Source organism: Schistocerca serialis, chromosome 3 (assembly GCF_023864345.2).
Source record: "Schistocerca serialis cubense isolate TAMUIC-IGC-003099 chromosome 3, iqSchSeri2.2, whole genome shotgun sequence".
NCBI classification, from domain to species: Eukaryota; Metazoa; Arthropoda; class Insecta; order Orthoptera; family Acrididae; genus Schistocerca; species Schistocerca serialis.
This window is the reverse complement of record NC_064640.1, coordinates 353,343,723-353,366,699: the sequence shown is the minus strand read 5'-3', so window position 1 is coordinate 353,366,699 and position 22,977 is coordinate 353,343,723. Positions and strand designations below refer to the sequence as shown.

The 22,977-nt window shown below is 42.8% G+C and overlaps 1 protein-coding gene across 3 annotated transcripts in view; it reads left to right on the top strand.

Moving 5' to 3' along the window:
* The window catches only part of LOC126470160 (potassium voltage-gated channel subfamily H member 7-like), a 1,327,516-nt gene that overhangs the window by 716,994 nt on the left and 587,545 nt on the right, over nucleotides 1-22,977 (top strand). For all 3 annotated transcript variants that reach the window (XM_050097785.1, XM_050097784.1, XM_050097783.1), the window contains exon 4: nucleotides 18,353-18,503. In XM_050097785.1, coding sequence (XP_049953742.1) covers nucleotides 18,353-18,503 — 151 coding nt within the window. The remainder of the gene's footprint in view (nucleotides 1-18,352; nucleotides 18,504-22,977) is intronic.

Below are 22,977 nucleotides of genomic sequence, written 5' to 3'. Positions count from 1 at the left end.
GAGTAAACATTTTTATGTTGTTTTGGTTCAAAACAGTATAATTTTTTTAGCTGTTTATAAGATGTTTCATGAGATGTTAGTAATAATAATAATAATAATAATAAACGCCTGCATAAATATATTATCAAATATATCAATCAAAATAAGTCTAAGCTTGGAGAGTCAATTGTGTACAAGGTGACTTGGGACCAAATTAAGGCTTCTACACTGTCCATCAGGAAAGAAACTGAAAACCCGATTCCAAGAACATCTTCATTATTTTAGACTAGACAAAGCTGATAAATCTACTGTAGCAAACCACATCATAGGAATAGTTAAAAGAAATGATGGAACGATTCAGTACCTAAAAGTTGGACCTTGGACATTATGCAGGAATTCGTGACATGTGCAGTAAAGTTTAAGAGCAAAAGTAAGATGCAGCATGAAGTAACAGAATTTGAGAGGAAAACGCTTCTCAGTATTTTCACTCAGCTGATTATATAACTGCCAGATAGCACCAACACATTCTTGTATATGCTAGTAGTGAAGTCAGTTCAGTAAACGCACTGTTTTGAAAAACGTATGGACGAAAGTATAAGGTCTAGTCAAATGAAAACGAGAAAAGTAAGTAAACAGTTTATTATTTCAGAAGTAATTACCAGGACTGTTAACACATTTATCCCAATGCCTTCACGGAAAAATGTTTGTAGTTGCCTACAGAATAATGATTGTACCCAGGCGTATACCTCTTCGTCCGAAGCAAATCGACGGCCACGACCGTCTTTCTTCACCATTTCAGAAAATATGGAATTCGAATGGGGAGAGTTCGGAAATGTATGAATAATGTATAAGGGATTTCCAGCGAAACTTCTGCTGCGTAGTCTAAACAGCCGTGGCAGCATGACGGTCGTCTTGGAAGTTCTCCATAGAAAGAATATGAAATATGTTCTTCGGAGGAAAATAAAATTATTGTCTTAGAATAAAGGTGTCATCTCTGTTCGTCATATTGTGTATTTCTTTCAGTTACCTTCTGTATTATACTTTAGCTGTTCTTTCCATGTTTGGTCGAAGTTTCATCGAGCTGTGTTACTTGGCAGTGACCCATCATGCGAAACGTACTCTCGTCTTAAAGTTTCGCACATCAGTGTATGTATTCCTCCTCCAGAATAAACTTTCACTCTGCAGCGGAGGTGCGCTGGTTTGAAACTTTCTTTGGTTTTTTCAGGAAGTATTCTACCGAAGGAGCTGCCCCCTCCCCCCTCTCTCTCACTCTCATTTTTTCCGGAATCGCCTTCATCTGCGCTAGCATGTAGCTTTTAATCTATTTTTTTCTGACGGAATTTGTCTAAAAAACGTCGTCTACATATTTTGGAAATTAAAGGTCTGCTTGGGAGTTCTTCATAGAAAAGCAATTAAGTATATTCTTCTTGTAAAAAAAAATTAAACCAATCATGTAAAATTCTTATTAGAGAAATAAATAAAAATTCTTCTTCAACGGGTTGATCATAAATGTAAGTTTGGGCAATCTGTTCAGCTGTCTATAACTCCTTGTTGTTTACGATGTTGAAGACTGCTAAACTTATAATGTATCATTCAGCTATATTTGTTATTTATTTACTTTTCTCTTTCTGTACAGCATAAAGGATACCCCAGATGTAAATATGGAATTATCTCTTTTGTATTAATGTCGATGTTAAAGTCGCTGTATGGTGTACATTTAGGCGCCTTCACAGAAGTCTTTCAGTTAGGCCTGAAGAAACTTTTGCATCCACTGTTTACATATGGGATTTTGTATTAATGTAGAAAGTTCTGCTGTTATGTTTGCTTGAAAATCTAGCTGTGAAGGCTCGTTGTTGTATGTAGAGGAAATATGGTCAAAGTTTAAGCAGATTGTAAATCGTGGTCTGGTGACCTACGTGCCTAGTAAGTGGATAAAGGATGGAAAAGATCCATCATGGTTTAACAACGAAAATCGCCGGATGCTGAGGAACCAGAGGCTGCTGCACACTCGGTTCAAAAGGGAACGCATAAATGACGACAAGCGAGGGTCAGTAGAGATTAGTGCGTCTGTGAAACGACCTATGCGCGAAGCATACAACTACCAGCGTCACATCTTACCAAAAGATCTGCCAGATAACCCGAGAAAATTCTGGTCGTATGTAAAATTACTAAGCGGGTCTAAGACTTTCATTCAGTCAATTGTTCACCAGTCTGTTGTGACAGTTGAAGATAGCACAACGAAAGCCGAAGTTTTAAATTTCACGTTCAAGAAATTGTTCACACAGGAGAATTGTACAAACATACCGTCATTTTACCGTCGGACGGACTCCCGTATGGACGACTTAGTAATAAGCTTACCTGGCCTAGAGAAACAACTCAAATATTTGAAAACAAATAAATCACCAGGTCCAGTTAGAATCCCAGTTCGATTTTACGAAGAGTATTCTACGGTATTGGCCCCCTTACCTAGCTTGAATTTATCGTGAATCTCTCGCCCAGCAGAAAGTCCCAAGCGACTGGAAAAAAGCGTAGGTGACTCTAGTGTATAAAAAAGGTAAAAGAACGGACTGGCAAAATTACAGACCAATATTCCTAACTTCTGTTTGCTACAGAATCCTTGAAAATATTTTCTTGAGACTGAGAAGCTTGTGTCCTCGAATCAGCACAGTTGTAGAAAGCATCGTTCGTACGAAACTCATTTTGCCTCGGAGTAAGTTCACAGATATGTAAGTCGCTCGAAGGCTTCTTAAATAGTAGAACCGAGTATGCTGTCCTCGACGGCGAGTGTTCGTCAGACACAAGGGTATAGTCAGGATTGCCCCAGGGGAGTGTGATAGGACCTTTGTTATTCTCTTTATACATAAACGATCTGGCGGACAGGGTGGACAGCAATCTGCGGTTATTTGCTGATGATGCCGTTATGTACGGTAAGGTGTCAAAGGCGAGTCGCTGCAGGAAAGTACAAGACTACCTAGACAAAATTTCCAGTTGGTGTGATGAGTGGCAGGTAGCTCTAAATGTGGAAAAATATAAGTTAATGCGGACGACTAAGAAGATCAAACCTGTAATGTTCGGATACAGTATTAAGTGGTCTGCTTGATACAGTCAAGTCGTGTAAATATCTGGGCGTAATGTTACAAACCGATATTAAATGGAACGAGCACGTGAGAACTGTGATAGGGAAGGCAAATGGTCGATTTCGGTTTACTGGGAGAATTTTGGGAAATAGTTGTTCATCTGTAAAGGAGACCACATATAGGACGCTGGTGCTACCTATTCTTGAGTACTGCTCGAAAGTTTGGTATCCGTATCAGATCAGACTGAAGGAAGACATCAGTATTACACGAGAAACGTTTCCAAAAAAGCTAATTTTTCATCATTATTACTTAAAGACAGAGGGCACTGGAAGAGATCATTTAGTCGAACACCTTTGTGAACTATCTTAACATTTACAATTTTCCACCATGTAAGTATAATTTTAATAAATTCTGCAGTTTTCTAGTTATGTAATAAGTTTTACTGTTCCCCTACAGTTGAAACGGATATAAGTTTTTCTGTTCCCCTACAGTTGAAACGGCTTCAGCTGTATATTCATTGAATACCTGCAAAACAAGGCCCACATTCTGTTTCTCAAGTGAAGATGGATGAAGAAACTTCAAAGTAAGAGGCCGGCCGAAGTGGCCGCGCGGTTCTGGCGCTGCAGTCTGGAACCGCGAGACCGCTACGGTCGCAGGTTCGAATCCTGCCTCGGGCATGGATGTGTGTGATGTCCTTAGGTTAGTTAGGTTTAACTAGTTCTAAGTTCTAGGGGACTAATGACCTCAGCAGTTGAGTCCCATAGTGCTCAGAGCCATTTGAACCATTTTCAAAGTAACACCATAAGAGTGCTTAAGTAGACCATTACATCCAATCTTATGAAGCTGCCTCAATGCTTCAAAAGATGCCATTAACACTTGACAATCATCACTGTTTCAATCAAATTGTGGATATTTGAGCAAAACTTGAGTCCTTTTGGTTAACCCAGTTATTACGTAGACACTTAATGATGATGTGGACAGAATCAATTATAAAAAATAGCGGCTGAGTTGGATTAGCTGGATGTGCGAAAACTATACTCAGTTTTGGAGGTGAGCTAGAAGGTGCCATAGAGTTCCTATTTATATCATTGTTGTCACTAACTACACAAATAACTTTGAAACCAATGTAATGAGGGCCACATTATATTTTCTTCACATACAAAAATAACTGTTCAGCTACAAGGTTTCTCACTGGAAGGACATGCACTACTTCTTTAAAAGGAGACAGCAATGATTGTATCATAAAAACTTATGCTGTAGTAGCAGCCTTGTCTCTATCAAATGCTGCCCCCACAATGTTTCCTCCCTTGTAATCAAAATAAGGTTTAATATGAATGTCATCCCTCTTTAAAGAAATGGTACAACCACTTTCCCGCAAAGATTTAAATCTTTCCTCAATATACAGGAGCATAGCACCTTCATTTTGTTCATTATGAGGACCATTACTACACGAGGAACATATTTTCTGTAAACTTGTTGGATGAGGAAGAATAAGGTTGCCAGACAACCTGAAACATTTATTAGGCACGAGGGGAGATAGAATGCAGGATACAATAAAATACAGAAAAGTGAGAATTAAACCTATAGTTTTCCTCACTGCTACATAGCAACTTGACTTGCTCACTTAAGAATTGAATTTGTTTCTGTTCTTCTTCATCTACAGAACTGCACATATCATTTAAAATGTCCTGTATAAGAAGGCACTGGTTTTTTAATGAATTTTCTTTTGCACTGACTAATTCTTTCACTTTGTCTAATACTGTAAACAAATCATTCATATTTGAAAGTTTGTCTGATATTTTGCCACTGCCTATCTTTCTGATCTCAGTGTTTCTTCGATAGGCGTACAACTGCAAATCATTTGTCATACAATGGATACAGACACAGATGGAGCGGGCAATACAATAAACAATAGGAATAGGACACAGTCACTTCTCCTAACAATGGTCCACTCTCTGGGAATGGTTTCTTTTTCGAAGCACTGTAGAAATGCTTCAAATTAGAAAATAACTTCCTCGAATCATACTCTGTTTTGGTTACTATACTGTCTTTAATTGCTTGTAGAAGATGTTCATTGTCCAATCTAGCTCGCCTTTCCTCTGCACTTACTCGAGAGCTGGTGGATGGAGTGGACAAATAGCTTGGGCAGCCTGGTAACACTGATGGGACAGCATCCTCTCTAAGACTTGGTCTTGAAAGCTTGACAATAAGCTTTGTGCCTTTCACTTCATCATAACATTCCGTATGCCGACAGATGTCAGATTCGGCGAAGTGAAGTTCACAAACCCACAACAAAGTAGTGTGAGATAGTACAGTATACAGCATGATCTAGAGATGTGTGTCTGTATGTGAAAGTAAGAAACACTGGACACTCATTCACTTTCCACCAATATCAACTTGACAGGTCACATCTTAGTGGAAGTACACAAATCATTTAGGCCTAACAGTAATATACCATGATCTACAACAACATGCATACTCCATTGTAATATTCTTTTATTAATTAGTACTATAAGCACTAGGAGTATACCTCAACAGGCATCAGTATATGATGAATATACGTGTGAACTGCTTGTGTTACAGCAGTACTGTGATATTTATGGAACTATAAGAGTAAATTTTCTATTATGGATTAAGTGGCACCAAATTTCAGTGATCTGTTGGATTCTGCATGTTAACATAGCAATTATTTTGTAATTTTGACTTAACAGTTTCTTCATTGTCATGGTATATGAGATATCAACAGCTGCAGAATAATATTTCACTGTGGGTGTTTTTATGCCAGCACATATTAAAACTGTGTCATTGCAGGTAACGCTGAGTGAGGGTCTTGATGTAGCACAAATTTCATGTTTGGATAAATAACACACTTCAAGAAGACAGTCATGACCATCCAACTGGAAGTATGTTAAGAAGATATCAACTAAACATTCCGTACCAAGCTGTGCTGTATGAACTAAAGGACACTTGCCATGTCAGTTAACCAACTGGGACATTTAAGATACCGGACAGATTAAGTAACTGGATGCGTTGTTAACGAGAATATCGTTATATGAGGCGGCTCGAGTGATACAGGACGCCACTGAAATCTGGTTGTGATGACACCTATTCTGTAGCGTAACATGAAGTGTAGGTTAGGTTGAAAGATGATTCTTTGGTCGTGAGTTGGCGAATGTCTAATAACAGGAAAAACTAACACATAGAAAACAACACAGATATGCTTCATAAAGAGAGATCGCGTTTTAAACATGAAAACAGCATTTTCAACATTCGTTAGCACTCATGCTAACTAATGCGAAAGTGAAAAACAACACACACTCACAAATAGAGAATAAAACGTATCGGTAATGCGTAACAAAATACAAATTGTAGAGAAATTTAAACACGAATAAAATGAAACACGAACCACAAATATATATTTCGTTTTTAAAATCAAAATAAAACCAATTGAAAACGAATACTATTTACTGCGAACTTTTGCTGATAATTTTAGTCAAATGTATCTAAAATTCAAGATATTCCACTAGAAAAAAAATAATTGTACTAGGTAGATAGTTTTTACATACCTTCGTGTGCTCAGTGGGATGGAAATTGTCCCGATGAATCGCTGAAAGCCATTTCCGACGCAGATTCGCATCTTTAGGAAAGCAAAAGAACATTACTTTCGGTCCAGTTCCGTAATTCCCACGACACCTTGGCACAAAACATTTGTAAACCATGTTCACAGTAGATTCACTAGATGTAAACACTATAATCGCTACTTTTAAGCACGAATGTAGCACTCGATCCAACAAACGTATATATAAACAAACACTTCGAAACACAACATGGTGGCCCGCATGGAGTGACGTCACGACCTGCTATGAATTTCGCGCTGCGACCTTGTCTCTAGGTGGTGGTGGTCTAGCACGTAGATAGGTTGGCTGCAAATCCTCAACTGCATCCTCCTAACCAACACACGGCCGTCGCTGGCACCGTGGCAGAACCAGATTCCATCAGGAAATATAACAGAGCTCTACCGTGCCTTCCAATGAACTTTCGCTTGACACCAGTGTGAAGTCGCAAATGGCGGTGGCTTGTGGTCAGTGGAATGCACGCTTACAGGTCCTCTGGCTCGGAGAAATCCTGAAAGTAACCGATTTGTAACTGTTCGTTTTGTCTCTGTCGCGCCAACTACTGCTCAGATTGCTGCTGTAGGTGCAGTACGATGTGCCAGAACCATACGCCAAGCACAATGTTAGTGCCACGTGGCCGTCCGGAACCCGGTCTTCTTGCTGCCGTACATTCCCGTGACCACAGCTGCCAGCAATCGTGTACAGTGAGTACATCCCTGCCAAGACTTTCTGCAGTATCGCAGAAGGAATATCCAGCTTCTCGTAGCCCCGCTACACGATCTCATTCTAACTCAGTGAGGTGCTGATAATGGTGTTTTCGTTGTCTTACAGGCATTCTCGACTGACATCAACTCACCACGTCCAGTCTCAAACGTAACTAACACTCACGATCTTTACAGCGTGTAAATCACATGATACTCTTATGCGACTGGCGCGAAATTTAAATACACACCATATTTCAGATGTACAAACATGCCTACCAACTTTCGTTTATGTCGCACAACTCCCTGGCGTCGTGATTTTTTTCCGTCAGCGTATTAAAGAGAATAGAAGACAAACTGCATCCGTACCTTACTCCCCAATTAACCCTGATGATAGGCTTTCCAATTTCTTCTTTGGCGATTTCTGATCTACGGTAGGCCTACATGGTTCTTACTGTCTTTATGATGTGCTGAGATATTCCTGTTTTGTTCATAATGTCCCATAGGTTTTCTCTTATTTATTTTATAGAGGGCTTTCAGGTAGTCTACTAATAGTGTGTCTCACTACTAAACTCACTCTGTTTCTGGGTGATTTGTCTAATACCAACGGAAATGTCTGTTCATGATATACCTTTCCTAAAACCAGTTCCTCTTCTAGCAAGATATTTTTAACACTTTGTACCTTCTAATTCATTCATTCCTATTCCATTTAACGTTGTCTGTTCCTTTTCTTCGTATATATAATTTTCGTCCTTTAATTTTATTATCAGCGTCTCATGTTGTCGATAGTTTCTTTAAGTACTTCATTGTTTCTCACTTATAACTTCTAGTCTTGCATCATCTTTTATATTTTTATTCAAGTTCTTCATCATGTAATAAACAAATTCCTGTCTGCTGTGGACATCGTTTTCCTCTTCCGAAATGAATCTATCCCAGCTTTCTTGATTAATTTTACTAGATAGTTCTTTAGCTTCTTAGATTATATTTTACATTCCTCTCCGTTTTCAGCTGTCCAGTCCTATAACTATTTCAAATATGCTTCCATTTTCTCCTTCGTCAGTGTATCTGTATCATCGTTCCAATAGTTCCACTCCTTTTTGTTCTTTCTTTGATTTCAATCTCTGCCTCCTCTGTTAGAATCTTAAGATTTTTTTCGTCCTTTCTCTAGATCTTTGCTGTCTTCTATTGTATCACACAGTTTATTCAGACTCTCCACATAAAATATCTTTATGAATTTTTTTAGCAAATATGTTTTCCATTTTTATTCTTATGGTTTTTAGAAGCCTTGTTCTTTGACCATCTTGCTTTAACCTGTATCACTCCCATGAACAAATAAATGATCTCTATTAAGTTCAGCCCACCGGTATACTCTCATATCTGTAAACGTTACACTCGTTTTGTGATTTGCCAAATATGTCTGTCCTCTTTCAGACCACCTTATTCTCTGTATTATTCATTATCTTCCGGATTTAATTCAGTGGGAACGATAGATGGAAGTTCCCCCTATTAATTAGCGTTTATTAATCGTTCCACGTAACAGGTCGTGGAATATGAGGTCTTGTATTGGTCGAAGGCTTCTTATAATTTTAATGTGTTCCCTGTTCGTCTATTGAAAGCTGGATCAATTTTTTCGCACTCATATCTTTGCTAATTATTTGAAAAGTGGTCCCGTTCAGATCTGTCGTCATAATTATTATGTACGCGTATTTTTCGTAGGGGTTGGGGTTGTTAAGGCAATATTTGTAGCTTTGATTTTCCGTCTGTAACACTATTATCTTGTAGGGTATCTGGTTTATCAAGCAATCCGAAGACACACAAAAGAATAATCCGTGGTTCTTCTGTGCCAAAACGCTTTGTCCTCAGCTTAATTTAAAGTGGTTCGAATAATTTGGGCCTTGCATGTTTCAGTCACTAACGCACACAGTTACCGTATCATTTTTGCTGGGGTAAGCATAATTTCAACATCTCTAAACGGGCATGTTTTAGCACTAGAGGACTGAGGATAGAAACACCGAGTTGCCAAATGCTACGCCCTGGAAGTTTTTGTTATTTTTTACTTATTTACTTTCTTTTTTTAAAGGGGAGGGCTGCATTTGTGACGTCTTACTGTAAAGTCTTGGAAATACATATTCTGTTTAAGCTACTCGTCGAACTGTGTAACGCAAAAGGTAAAACTATTGTTACTTTGGTGCAGATAAGTCTTAAGTGTCTACCATGTCCAGCCCAGTTATTATAGTTTTCAATTCATCACAGTTATTAAATTAGGGATATAATCTTTTTTTCAAAATACACAATTAAAATAAGCTATATTAGCTCTCTACGGTTAGAACTTGCTAAAGATGGACTATATCTTGTCAGAAGAACTGGCATAGGCGCGCCCTGTTATTCGTATCTGAGTACGCTAAGATAGTAACGGACAAAAAATCTTGTGCCACAACTGTAATAAAAGGTAAATCTCCGTCTACTGGCTCTTCCAGGCCATTCAGTACCGACCAGCCGCCGTGTCATCCTCTGCCGATGGCATCATTAGGATGAGTGTAGGAGCACTGGCTCTCTCAGCTGGCAATACATCTACCATTTTACAGTACTGCTTTCATAGTGTATTATATCGCTTCCTAAATAATACTGCCGTACCGCAAGGGTTTTCAGTGTAGCTTATTGCCTCGTAGCCATGTATTTTATATAATTTAGCTATCATGCCTTCTTGTAATAAAATTAAGTTATTGTCCGCTGCAAAGAGATAACCACTTAAAGCTTGCAGTTTGACATGCGACTGTATATTGTTTGTATTAAGCTTCGCAATTTAGTAATCTTGCATGGCGTTGTTTAGGTTTTTATCTCCCTTGTCATCCGCTTACGGTAATGATTGTCGTCCTCTCCCATACGTTTCTCATTAGTGTACTCTGATTTCATAATCACATCGTTCTTCTATACCACCCGTGTACCGCTCTGTAGTTCGGCCGTGATGTCAGCGTCTCCTCAAATTCTTTCTTAAGAATCTTTGTCGTCCGTTTTAGTTTTTCCCCCAAGTCGCGAATCTCCTCTTCTGTGTTTCCTCATCAGTCTCTTTAATTTTTTTTGTTCCTTGTTAAATTTTAGATTTTTTTTGTTTCCGTTCTTGCACGCTGTGTATTTTGCGGTTCTCCAGGTTTTATGCTATCAGTGTCGTGATGTGTATCCCTATTTCGTCCCTTTTTACCCTGTAGTGCCGTCACTGGCCAGTCCGCGTTCGACCCCTGTTCACTGGTGTCTTCGTGTGAGGGTGCTGCTTTAGCTTTATCGCTCTGTTATGTGCTATCACAGGTGAGTTTCGATTGAGATTGATGTGGTGCATTGTGTTGTGTGGAATCTTTTTCAAAAGGTGTAATTCTTTGGATGTCTATTTCGGCCCGCACCTCTTATGCTATCATTTTGCGCTTTTTTTTGTTATAGTCCATGCCACAATTGGTACATAATGTTGAAAATTGTCTACCCTTATTGACGAGTTTTTCAAGCCTGCTATACAAGTGTTCGTTATGGGGAAAGTTTGCCTTCAGGTGGTCCGCAGACTGTCAACATACACTAGTTCTACGCTGCACGTCATGAATTATTAACGCGCAAATCCTTGTATCATAATACTGTATAAGACACTATGTGTCTCTTAAGGTAAAGTTTAACGTTCTTGTCGACATTGTCTGCAATAAAATTTTTATTTTCCTCCATTTTTTGCCCTTAACTTGTCTGACATCTATTTCGTCTTGTTGAGCTCAGTTTCAAAGAGTAGACACACACACTGCATGATTCTAAAGCAGCACAGATGAAGATGATAACAATTTCATCTCTCAGAGAGATTCGAGAGAGTCCGTCACGATTTGCTCCATTCTTAAGTAAGTTCCTTCGTTATTTTATTTAACGTAAATAGCATTGCCCAAGAAATCATGCGCAAAACCTAGTACCGCACCAGAATGAAATTATCACTCTACAGCGAAGTGTTTCTCTGTTATGAAACTTCTTGGCAGATTAAAACTGTGTGCCGGACCGAGACACGAACTCGGGACCTTTGCCTTTCGCGGGCAAGTGCTCTCGGTCCGGCACACCGTTTTAATCTGCCAGGAAGTTTCATTTTAATACCTCACCGTCTCTCAATGTAAGTTTATCATGCAACCAAACATCAATGTCTGCAACTTCAGGTCATTCACTACAGAAAGAAATCGCCAATTTCAAGGTTGTCTTCCCCACTGATCCATGACAAAATCAGAGAATATACACACAATGTGTTAAATGTATCCGTCAGGCAACCGACGTTGTTTACCGCAAGCAGGGAGCGCCAGGACGCACATGACTGCTCTTCACTGCCTCCACGACGTAACTTCGCTTTCCAAGCACGACTAACGACCGGCTCTCACAGATTTACTCGTACTTTCCCCATTACCTATGCCTCTACATTCCAGGTTTCGTAGAAGCTCTCCTGCATGACTTGCGGAACTCCAGAAGTGCAAGTTCCGCAAGATATGCAGCAGAACTTCCGTGAAGTTTGGAAGGCAGGAGAAGAGGTACTGGCCGAAGTGAAGCTGTGACGGAGGCGGAGGCGTTCGTTAATCGGTAGCTCAGACGGTAGCACTGTTGCCTGCGAAGGCGAAGGTCCCCGTGTTCGAGACCTGGTCTGTTACTCACTTATAATATACAAAGAAGTTCATTATACTTTATGTAAATAACATCATTATATGCCGATCCTTCTAGGCGCTACAGTCTGGAGCCGAGCGACCGCACGGGCGCAGGTTCGAATCCTGCCTCGGGCATTGATGTGTGTGATGTCCTTAGGTTAGTTAGGTTTAATTAGTTCTAAGTTCTAGGCGACTGATGACCTCAGACGTTAAGTCGCATAGTGCTCAGAGCCATTTGAACCATTTTATGCCGATCCCCCACCACCGCTATCGCAAGCGTGCCAGTTAGCTCCTTCTCAGTGGAAGCCGAGTTCCGCTGCCCCGTAGTCACACCTCTTTGTTCTGCATCCTTCCGAAATTGCTGCGCCCATTCCAAATTCCGCCGAATGCCAAGTGCGTAGTGTCACTCGTTTTCTGAATACACAAAATGTTCGACCTATCAAAATACACTCCTGGAAATTGAAATAAGAACACCGTGAATTCATTGTCCCAGGAAGGGGAAACTTTATTGACACATTCCTGGGGTCAGATACATCACATGATCACACTGACAGAACCACAGGCACATAGACACAGGCAACAGAGCATGCACAATGTCGGCACTAGTACAGTGTATATCCACCTTTCGCAGCAATGCAGGCTGCTATTCTCCCATGGAGACGATCGTAGAGATGCTGGATGTAGTCCTGTGGAACGGCTTGCCATGCCAATTCCACCTGGTGCCTCAGTTGGACCAGCGTTCGTGCTGGACGTGCAGACCGCGTGAGACGACGCTTCATCCAGTCCCAAACATGCTCAATGGGGGACAGATCCGGAGATCTTGCTGGCCAGGGTAGTTGACTTACACCTTCTAGAGCACGTTGGGTGGCACGGGATACATGCGGACGTGCATTGTCCTGTTGGAACAGCAAGTTCGCTTGCCGGTCTAGGAATGGTAGAACGATGGGTTCGATGACGGTTTGGATGTACCGTGCACTATTCAGTGTCCCCTCGACGATCACCAGTGGTGTACAGCCAGTGTAGGAGATCGTTCCCCACACCATGATGCCTGGTGTTGGCCCCGTGTGCCTCGGTCGTATGCAGTCCTGATTGTGGCGCTCACCTGCACGGCGCCAAACACGCATACGACCATCATTGGCACCAAGGCAGAAGCGACTCTCATCGCTGAAGACGACACGTCTCCATTCGTCCCTCCATTCACGCCTGTCGCGACACCACTGGAGGCGGGCTGCACGATGTTGGGGCGTGAGCGGAAGACGGCCTAACGGTGTGCGGGACCGTAGCCCAGCTTCATGGACACGGTTGCGAATGGTCCTCGCCGATACCCCAGGAGCAACAGTGTTCCTAATTTGCTGGGAAGTGGCGGTGCGGTCCCCTACGGCACTGCGTAGGATCCAACGGTCTTGGCGTGCATCCGTGCGTCGCTGCGGTCCGGTCCCAGGTCGACGGGCACGTGCACCTTCCGCCGACCACTGGCGACAACATCGATGTACTGTGGAGACCTCACGCCCCACGTGTTGAGCAATTCGGCGGTACGTCCACCCGGCCTCCCGCATGCCGACTATACGCCCTCGCTCAAAGTCCGTCAACTGCACATACGGTTCACGTCCACGCTGTCGCGGCATGCTACCAGTGTTAAAGACTGCGATGGAGCTCCGTATGCCACGGCAAACTGGCTGACACTGACGGCGGCGGTGCACAAATGCTGCGCAGCTAGCGCCATTCGACGGCCAACACCGCGGTTCCTGGTGTGTCTGCTGTGCCGTGCGTGTGATCATTGCTTGTACAGCCCTCTCGCAGTGTCCGGAGCAAGTATGGTGGGTCTGACACACCGGTGTCAATGTGTTCTTTTTTCCATTTCCAGGAGTGTATATAGACAAATAAAGTATGTTTATGGTGATACAGCAATGAGCAAGTCGTCAGTGACGTGGAATATCGTCGGCAAAGATGTTTTTGCTTTATGACTATGCATGGCCTCATGCATCAGCTGTAACACAGCAAGAACGTCATCGTCTTAAGTTGAGAAATTTTTGGGCATGCACTTTAGAGTCCTGACTTGGCATCTAGTGATTTTCACTTATTCCCGAAAATAAAGGAATTTTTGGGTGAGCCGGCCGGAGTAGCCGTGCGGTTCTAGGCGCTACAGTCTGGAGCCGAGCGACCGCTATGGTCGCAGGTTCGAATCCTGCCTCGGGCATGGATGTGTGTGATGTCCTTAGGTTAGTTAGGTTTAATTAGTTCTAAGTTCTAGACGACTGATGACCTCAGCAGTTAAGTCGCTTAGTGCTCAGAGCCATTTGAACCAGCCATTTTTGAATTTTTGGGTGGAAAAAACAGTTCACAAAAGAAGAAGACCTCAAAGAAGCAGTGACATCCTGGCTCGAATCTTTGGTGGTAGAGTAGTACAACATGAAAATTTAAAAAACTGGTCTCATGTTGCAATGAATACATTGACAGTTACGGCGAGTACAGTAAAGTAGTGTAACGTTGTAAATAAAGTTTAGTGTTGAAATCTTTCGTTTTTATTTAGTCATGCCAAAACTTTTTTTTACTTTATGGACGACCCACGTATTTGATTACATGATTCGGGATTAATAACTAGGAACCGTTACAACCGTGAAACAATTTAAGGTGAAATGACAAGATAGAACTAGCTGGTAAAGAAAGGCAGATGACAGACGGAGATTCATCGGAAGAAACCTAAAGAAATGTGTTTACCCACGAAGAAATTGCTTGTAAAACATTCGATTTACAAATTCTTGGTTGTTGCTCGGCAGTCAGACGGTTACTACACACATCAAAAAAAAAAAAAAAAAAAAGTTTTGCATCACCCCGATTCCCAGAACTCATGACGATAGACGTTGAGCCGGCCGTAGTGGACAAGCGGATCTAGGCGCTACAGCCTGGAACCGCGAGACCGCTACGGTCGCAGGTTCGAATCCTGCCTCGGGCATGGATGTGTGTGATGTCCGTAGGTTAGTTAGGTTTAAGTAGTTCTAAGTTCTAGGGGACTGATGACCACAGCAGTTAACTCCCATAGTGCTCAGAGCCATTTCAACCATTTTTGATAGACGTTGACTGTGGGTATTATATCACAGACACAGTCCTTTTCGCTGTCCAGAGATGTCACTAAACCCGCCCAAAGTTGTAAACAACCATGCATGATCAGTGCCTATTAGACGGAGGGGGTCCGACAGCCGATCAGTTCCAGTCATTCCACCAGGAAGGAGGTACACGGCTCGTGTTGTCTGTGGTTCAACCACGCCTATACGGTCAATACCGCGATTCGATCGCGTCCGCATTGTTACTTTGTGCTACGGAGGGCTCTCAACAAGGGAAATGTCCAGGCGTCTCGGAGTGAACCAAAGCGATGTTGTTCGGACATGGAGGAGATACAGAGAGACAGGAACTGTCGATGACATGCCTCGCTCAGGCTGCCCAAGGGCTACTACTACAGTGGATGACCGCCATCTATGGATTATAGATCGGAGGAACCCTGACAGCAACGCCACCATGTTGAATAATGCTTTTTGTGCAGCCACAGGACAACTTGTTACAACTCAAACTGCTCGCAAAAGGCTGCATGATGCGCAACTTCACTGCAGACGTCCAAAGCTATGTTCATCTTTGCAACCGCGACCCCATGCAGTCGGTAAAGATGGGCCCAAGAACATGACGAATGGACCGCTCAGGATTGGCATCACCTTCTCTTCATCGGTGAGTGTCGTATATGCCTTCAGTCAGACAATTGTCGTAGACGTGTTTGGAGGCAAGCCAGTCAGTCTGAACGCCTTAGACACACCGTCCAGCGAGTGCAGTAAGGTGGAGGTTCCCTAATGTGTTGGCGTCGCATTATGTGGGGCCGACGTCCGCCGCTGGTGATCGTGAAAGCCACCGTAACGACTGTACGAAACGTGAATGCCATCCTCCGACAGATCGTGGAACCATATCGGCAGCATATTGGCGAGGCATTCGTCTTCATGGACGATAATTTGCGCCCCCATCGTGCAGGTCTTGTGAATGACTTCCTTCAGGATAACGACATCGCTCGACTAGACTGGGCAGCATGTTCTCCAGACATGAACCGTATCGAACATGCCTGGGATAGATTGAAAAGCGCTGTTTATGGACGACGTGACTCACCAACCACTCTGAGGGATCTACGCCGAATCTCCATTGAGGAGTGGGACAATCTGCATCAACAGTGCCTTGATGAACTTGTGAATAGTATTCCACGACGAATACAGGCATGCATCAATGCAAGAGGACGTGCTACTGGGTATTAGAGGTACGGGTGTGTACATCAATCTGGACCACTACCTCTGAAGGTCTCGCAGTATGGTGGTACAACATGCAATGTGTGGTTTTCATGAGCAATAAAAAGGTGGTATCTGAATAATTTTCTGTACAGGTTGCGGAACTCTCGGAACCGAGGTGATGCAAAACTTTTTTTCATGTGTGTAGATGGGATTAACTGAGGAGAGCAAAAAATCCACTTAAAATGTGTTTTGTGAGGCGTTCGGTTGGTCAAAACTGGAGCGTCACATAGACCCTCTAGGAACTCTAGTGCCAGACGATATGAGAAAGGCGTTGCACATCAAGCTCACCGCAGATATTACTACCTCCCCACATATATCTCACGAATTCATTATTATAGAAAATGTACCGAAATGTGAGCTCCCTCAGAGTTATTCTGTCTGCGCACCTTTCACTAATGGAACAGTGTTTGGAGTACATGTAGAGCTACTCCCTTCCACATACCGTAAACAGTGTTGCAGAATAAACGTGTAGTGTATCTACACGAGTGGTGTCTTCTTTCGATCAGACTTCACTCATATAGATATATATACGCCGTGAATGCTAATATCCTTGTGCCCACAAGGTGAGGTTGAAAACCACCCGCCCGCCCAATTTCCCTTAGTGTGCATGCGCGATGTAGCACAGGTCTTAATTCCCATCTTGCGTATCCTAGCCCGTCGAGATCAAAGTACTAGGGGTCGTCTTCTTCCTGGTACGTACTAGCCGGTAGGATTCTACAAGACCTTGTGGTTAACGCAGTTTCATCAACTTTGTGTCAGAGAGATATGATCATTCAGTGTAGAGCACTCTTTGCTCGACCTCGTGAGGGACATCGCGTAATGCCACGAGCAAATATAGGAAAAAGGGCTAGGAGACGTTGTGTGCCAAATAAGAATTTAGATTGAAGGGGAAGGCATGCTTCGGCAGTCCATGCAGTTGTGTCTAGCCAGGGTGCCAGGATAGCGTAAATGTTTAACGCATCTGGTTAGTAAGCAGGAGACCCGGGTTCAAATCCTGGCATTCGTACAAATTTTCATCACTTGTAAATGTGTATCATTTCCAAGTAACCCACTGAATCTGAAAAAAAAAACGTAGCGTCCAAAATTTGAAGATGGTAAAAAATGTTCCATTGTATCATGGAATTGGTTTTATTATATTTTGATTTACCTGGTAAGCTATCAGTTATTAAATTCTAACAATAAAATTTTGGAAAAGCAGACTTTATATTTATATCAATAGATTTAATATGGGACTGTGAAGCGAGAATATAGTGTCCTGAAACGAACTCAGCCTAAAGGTTAATGGAGCAGTTTGTTTGTGGATTATGATACCGTCTAACAACTTGCTAAGTCTCTGAAATGACGGAGTAAGGTCATAGTTTTCGCGCTTCCTCCCATCCCTTGCGTCTCCAAATTTCAAGTTAATGCGACTGTCAGAATTAGGCTACTTTTCTGATGTACCATCCATTAGAGCGAACTCGCTGAGAAATCACCAGTTATGGTTTTTTATTTTTTTACCGTTATAACAGAATAAGAATAACTTTCCGTAAGTACGTGTGTGCACGAAAACTGACTACGTAGAACATACATAAATTTATGTTTATGTACCACTAATGTGCCGTTACAAGTACTTCAAGTCAATTGTTTTTTAATTTCTTATCCAAGACAAATAATTTTAAATGGCACGATGCGCTCGTAATTCAGTAACGTAGTTAGGATTAAAGGAATGTGATATGTAGGTAATGCGACAGCTGCATCAAACCAGTCTCTGGACTGAAGACCACAACAAACAACAACATGTAGGTAATAACTACTGATGAATGTAGTGAATATAAAACTTATTTAGTGCATCCGGTGATGGCCGGACTCCGATGTGTAGGGCGCATAAAGACATAGGAAATGAGTTAGTAGCACAGATGCTGTCCCATTACAAAGTTAAAAAAAATACAGAACAATCAAGTGCGAAGAAACGAGGCTTCGTGATTGTGCTTGTCAACAAGGTAACGTAGTGAAATAAGAAATGTGTGCTGTGTGTTGCAGTGGACCGCGCGCGACAGTCGTTCCGGCAGTCACTGCGGATGGGGTCGCTACGTGGCCGCGGCCTTCGCCTCGCCGGCTACCTCACGCCGCCCAGCGACGTCACTGCCGAAGACGCTGACGGCGACGAAGATCACGACCACGAGGCCACCAGGTAACATGCGCACAAGCCTGACAAACACTTCAAGCGCTGACGTCCGAATAAAAATTATAATGGCAAATACATTTCTCAGGCTTGTCCCCGGAAGTACCACAATGTTTCATCGAAGCAGCTGTTCGACATCTCTAGGTAATGGTTGTTGCTGTGTTCACCGCTGCAAGACGCGACTGGTTATACTCGTTGCTGCCAAACATAGTTACTGGAAACGCTGAACTTCCAGGTGAGGGCGGAGGGTAAGCGTGTCGGGCTGTTCCTCCAGTCGTAACTACAACGGTGAAAAATTGGGCATAATGAATGCAGTGAGCATTAATTAGTAACCGATGGCGTCATCAATTCGTGCTGGGCTGGTAGCTCAGTAGCGCTCAACGTGTGCACCAGTTCAGTCCATTTCGTTGTTTCGTTGGACCTTGTGGCTCAGAGTGCCAGTTTTTACATTGCTGGCAAGGGCAGTTTTTTCATAGACGTATCGCGCCAATTTCTTGAAGCGCTCATGACGAAGCGGCTTCACACCCATTTCATGAATCGTTTTAGTATGAGACCAAGAAGATACTTTCAGTGCACGTTTTAAGGCGCGGGTTTGGACTGTCTGCAGCATCCGTATGTTCTGTTCTTCTGTGGTGCCCCATACAACAGCAGCATATCCCAGTATTGGAAACACCATAGTTTTACGTAGGGTGAACCCTAGGAGGCGAGGAAGACAATGCATGGGGCTCAAGAGAGGTAAAGTTCCCTCTTCCTTTCAACATGTTGGCGCCACGTCAGACATCTGTCAACGTGTCGCCAGGATACTTGGCTGTAGATCATTCGACGGATCCACACCCCACCATTATATTTTGTAAGTATTTGGTCACCACCTCCTGAGTGACGTTGATAGTCTGTGTTTTCGAGGCGTTGTCGACATCCCTTTGTTCAGTCACCAATGTTGTCGTTTGCCTGCAGCAGTAGTCGGAGTTCATGCTGCACTTCAATACAGCAGTGCCGATATAACGTAAGGAGGTAAAGTAAGTGCAGGACCGAGCGAGGTGGCGCAGTGGTTAGACACTGGACTCGCATTCGGAAGGACGACGGTTCAATCCCGCGTCCGGCCATCCTGATTTAGGTTTTCCGTGATTTCCCTAAATCACTCCAGGCAAATGCCGGGATGGTTCCTCTGAAAGGGCACGGCCGACTTCCTTCCCCATCCTTCCCATATCCGACACGACCGATGACCACGCTGTCTGGTCTTCCCCAAACCAACCAACCAACCAAATTAAGTCCAGGCGTCTTGATATTTTGACATCAACGGACTCTAACTAAGTTGTCGTCTTCTGCTTGTTACTATTGGTAGTCGCCCAGCAACTAGGTACACATGTTGTTTGGTGAAAGATGAATGGCTAAGACGTCAGCCATAGCGTTCGCTTTCGCATCAGGTTCACAGATGTTGCCGTTGACCACTAGAAGCGGTGGGATTTTGCTTAACCTTCTAGTGAACAGTCGTCTCGCATTTTATGCTGCCCATCTTGAAATGACACGTTCGCAAGACCGTGATTGAATTCTGTGTTCTTGTACGGTAGCTTTAATGTCGTTCCTCATCTTACTGAGCAATCACTAGGTGTCCGGATTGCGGGTGAGTTGCCATTCTCTGAAAACATTATTTTCCTTGATGGCGTCCAGCAGGTGTGGAGGTGGGGGGAGGGTGGTTGGGGGGGGGGGGGCGGTGCAGCAGACGTAGCCGACGCCTACTGTTTTCTTCGTCTGCTGGCGCTGGAGTAGCATCTTGAGTTGCTTGGAGCGGATCTTGGGTTATGTATTGAAGAACTGCCTTTGTTCCCGCTTCTTGAGGACCAGGAATGTGCTGGGACCAGGAATGTGCTGTAGGACTTCGTCCATTCTTTGTTGACAAATTTTCTACGTTACACCGTAGGTATCTAGTCCTGTTGTCTTGTTGGCATGGCACCCACCTTTATTTCGAATGTTACTGGTACATTGTGCGAAGACAATATGATACCGTCAAGAACAGAAGACTTTCGGACGTAAAAAGTATATGGGCAACAGATGTCACCACTGAGGAACTTTAATCTAAACGAGTACCAGTGCAATTTTATAAATTTCAGGAACATTGCCGTTTTCGCTACAGTGCAGGAGGGACGCAAAATGTGTGACGTGTGCTGGCAATCACAATAGCAGTGAGTTCACCCAAGACTTTTTAAACGAAAAACCAAAATGTATCAATTGCTGCGGAGATCATGTTGCTAGCTGTGAACAGCTGTGAGGCATACAGGTGGCAGGCGAGCACTCGCCAGGCAGCGAAATCAGCACATGAAATGAGCTCTGCGAAAAACGGGAGTCAGCCATGCAACGTCTGTCTCTAGTGATACAAAATCCCGACAAAATACTGAGCTGAAGGATGACAGACAACGTAAACACTGCGATCTTCATCCCAGTCACAACACCTCCGAAGCTTCGTAATTCCGAACATTAGCAAGTCTTAACCAGTCTAACCGAAATGTTGAAGCTTTCAGTGGACCTGGTACGTCACATTCGATGTTACAATGCAATCGCCGTTCGTACTGCTGTGGCAGAGGCCACAACCTCCGTCAGATTTGTTAACGCCACCGATGGACAACAGATATCGTGGGTTAACTACCATCTAATGGAATGCAAACTGCATATTCAACTAAGCAGGCGAAGTCTAAGAATTTCCTACAAAAGGAAGGGTGACTAATGTCGTGTCACGTAGATTCATTTAAAGGCCGATGTCAACGTTGCAGATGAAAATTATTGCTGTTACAGAAATGATAGTCCGACTGCAGGTGTCAGAACGGCCATCTACATACAGAAATCGCTTCGTCACCATCTCCTATAACTACGTCACCATTTCATATAACTACCAGCCCGGTAGACAACAAAAGCAACCTGAGAAGCAATCGACAAAGCGCAAGGGGGAATTACCATCGTAGCCGCCTACAACCCCCAAGAGAACTCTTCGATCCTGCCGATATCACGATCCTTCAAACACTGCCAGGCAGAACTTTTATCAGTAGAAATTTTAATGCGAGGAACACCATTTACGATTCTAGGGTGACCAACATAAGCGGCCACCGGCTTCTGCGCTTCATGGAAGCAAACGACGCCATCACCGTCAGCCCTGGTGATCTCACAGGCTGTCCCACCAACTGAAGAAGGCCAGATCTCTTAGATATAGCCATTTCATAGTCGCTACCATGTGACATTACGGCGAGGTAAAAAATTATTGCGAGTGAAATTTATGCAATATATCCAAATTTTTTTCAGAGGTGAGAGCAGGACGAGAGGTATAAACGTTCTCGAGATATTAAATAACATGTTGGCGGACGGTTTACGCAGGAGCAGCGCGCTACTGGTGCGCGATGCGACGCATACTCAGCCCTGCTTATCGTATATCGTGCGGTTGGATCAGCCCCAAATTTCGTACACGGTTCAAGATGTCGAAACGTGGTTTGCTTGAAAATGATAGCTCGTGAAGAGTCACGTATTTTTTCGCAAGATAAATACGCTAAACCTCTTTATCTGCCAAGATGTGGAAGCAATTGTAGTTTATTACAATGGATCGATGTACTTTTTTAAATGGAATTTAATAGCGTTTTAAATGAGAAGTACAGTGACATGGAACACATTAACATTTACAATACTCTATACATACCTACAGAGATTACTCCAAAACTAATTTGCCCGTATGTCATAAGATCTAATTGCCAAGTATGTAGAAGCACTAATCATTTCATTTTGGAAATTAAAAACGCTTTTCTCTTGCTGTAATGTATTTTATTTGTTCCCGAAGCGTTTCGCCTTTCCCTGTAAGGTATCTTCAGCGGAATTTAGAGTGATACAGTTTTGTTTTGATATGCGATATTTGTAGATTATAACACAGTTAACATATTTTTTACTTAAGCAAGTGATTACCTACAGTTATTAGAGTTTTTGGCTGGCATCTACGTTTCCTCTCATCTGGTCAAGTGCTGGAGGTTGCACTGTAACTTCACTAACGAAACATAAGCACATTTTCACGTTACGAACTTTTTCCTTTACAGTTTTCATGTTATTTACGCTAATTGCCGTCGAGCACAACTATTTCTCTGTCACAAGCCATAGACACTTTACCGAAAACTGTGGTTTAATGTTGTAACTGTTGTGTATTAACTTTATGTCTCTTCGTATTTGGTTTGTTTATGTACATGTTGTCAACCTTAGAAGGTATATGCTGAAAACTAACGTCTGTTCATTTCTGTTGTCTTGTGTGTGTGTGTGTTTGTGTGTGAGTGAGTGGGTGATTAGTCGCTTGTAGAAAGCTATCACACAATGGTTGAAAGTTTTGGTGTAGAGCTGATTTGAGTTTTGATTCAAATGTTTTGTGGAGAGGTTCAAAAATGGCTCGGAGCACTATGGGACTCAATATCTGAGGTCGTTAGTCCCCTAGAACTTGGAACTACTTAAACCTAACTAACCTAAG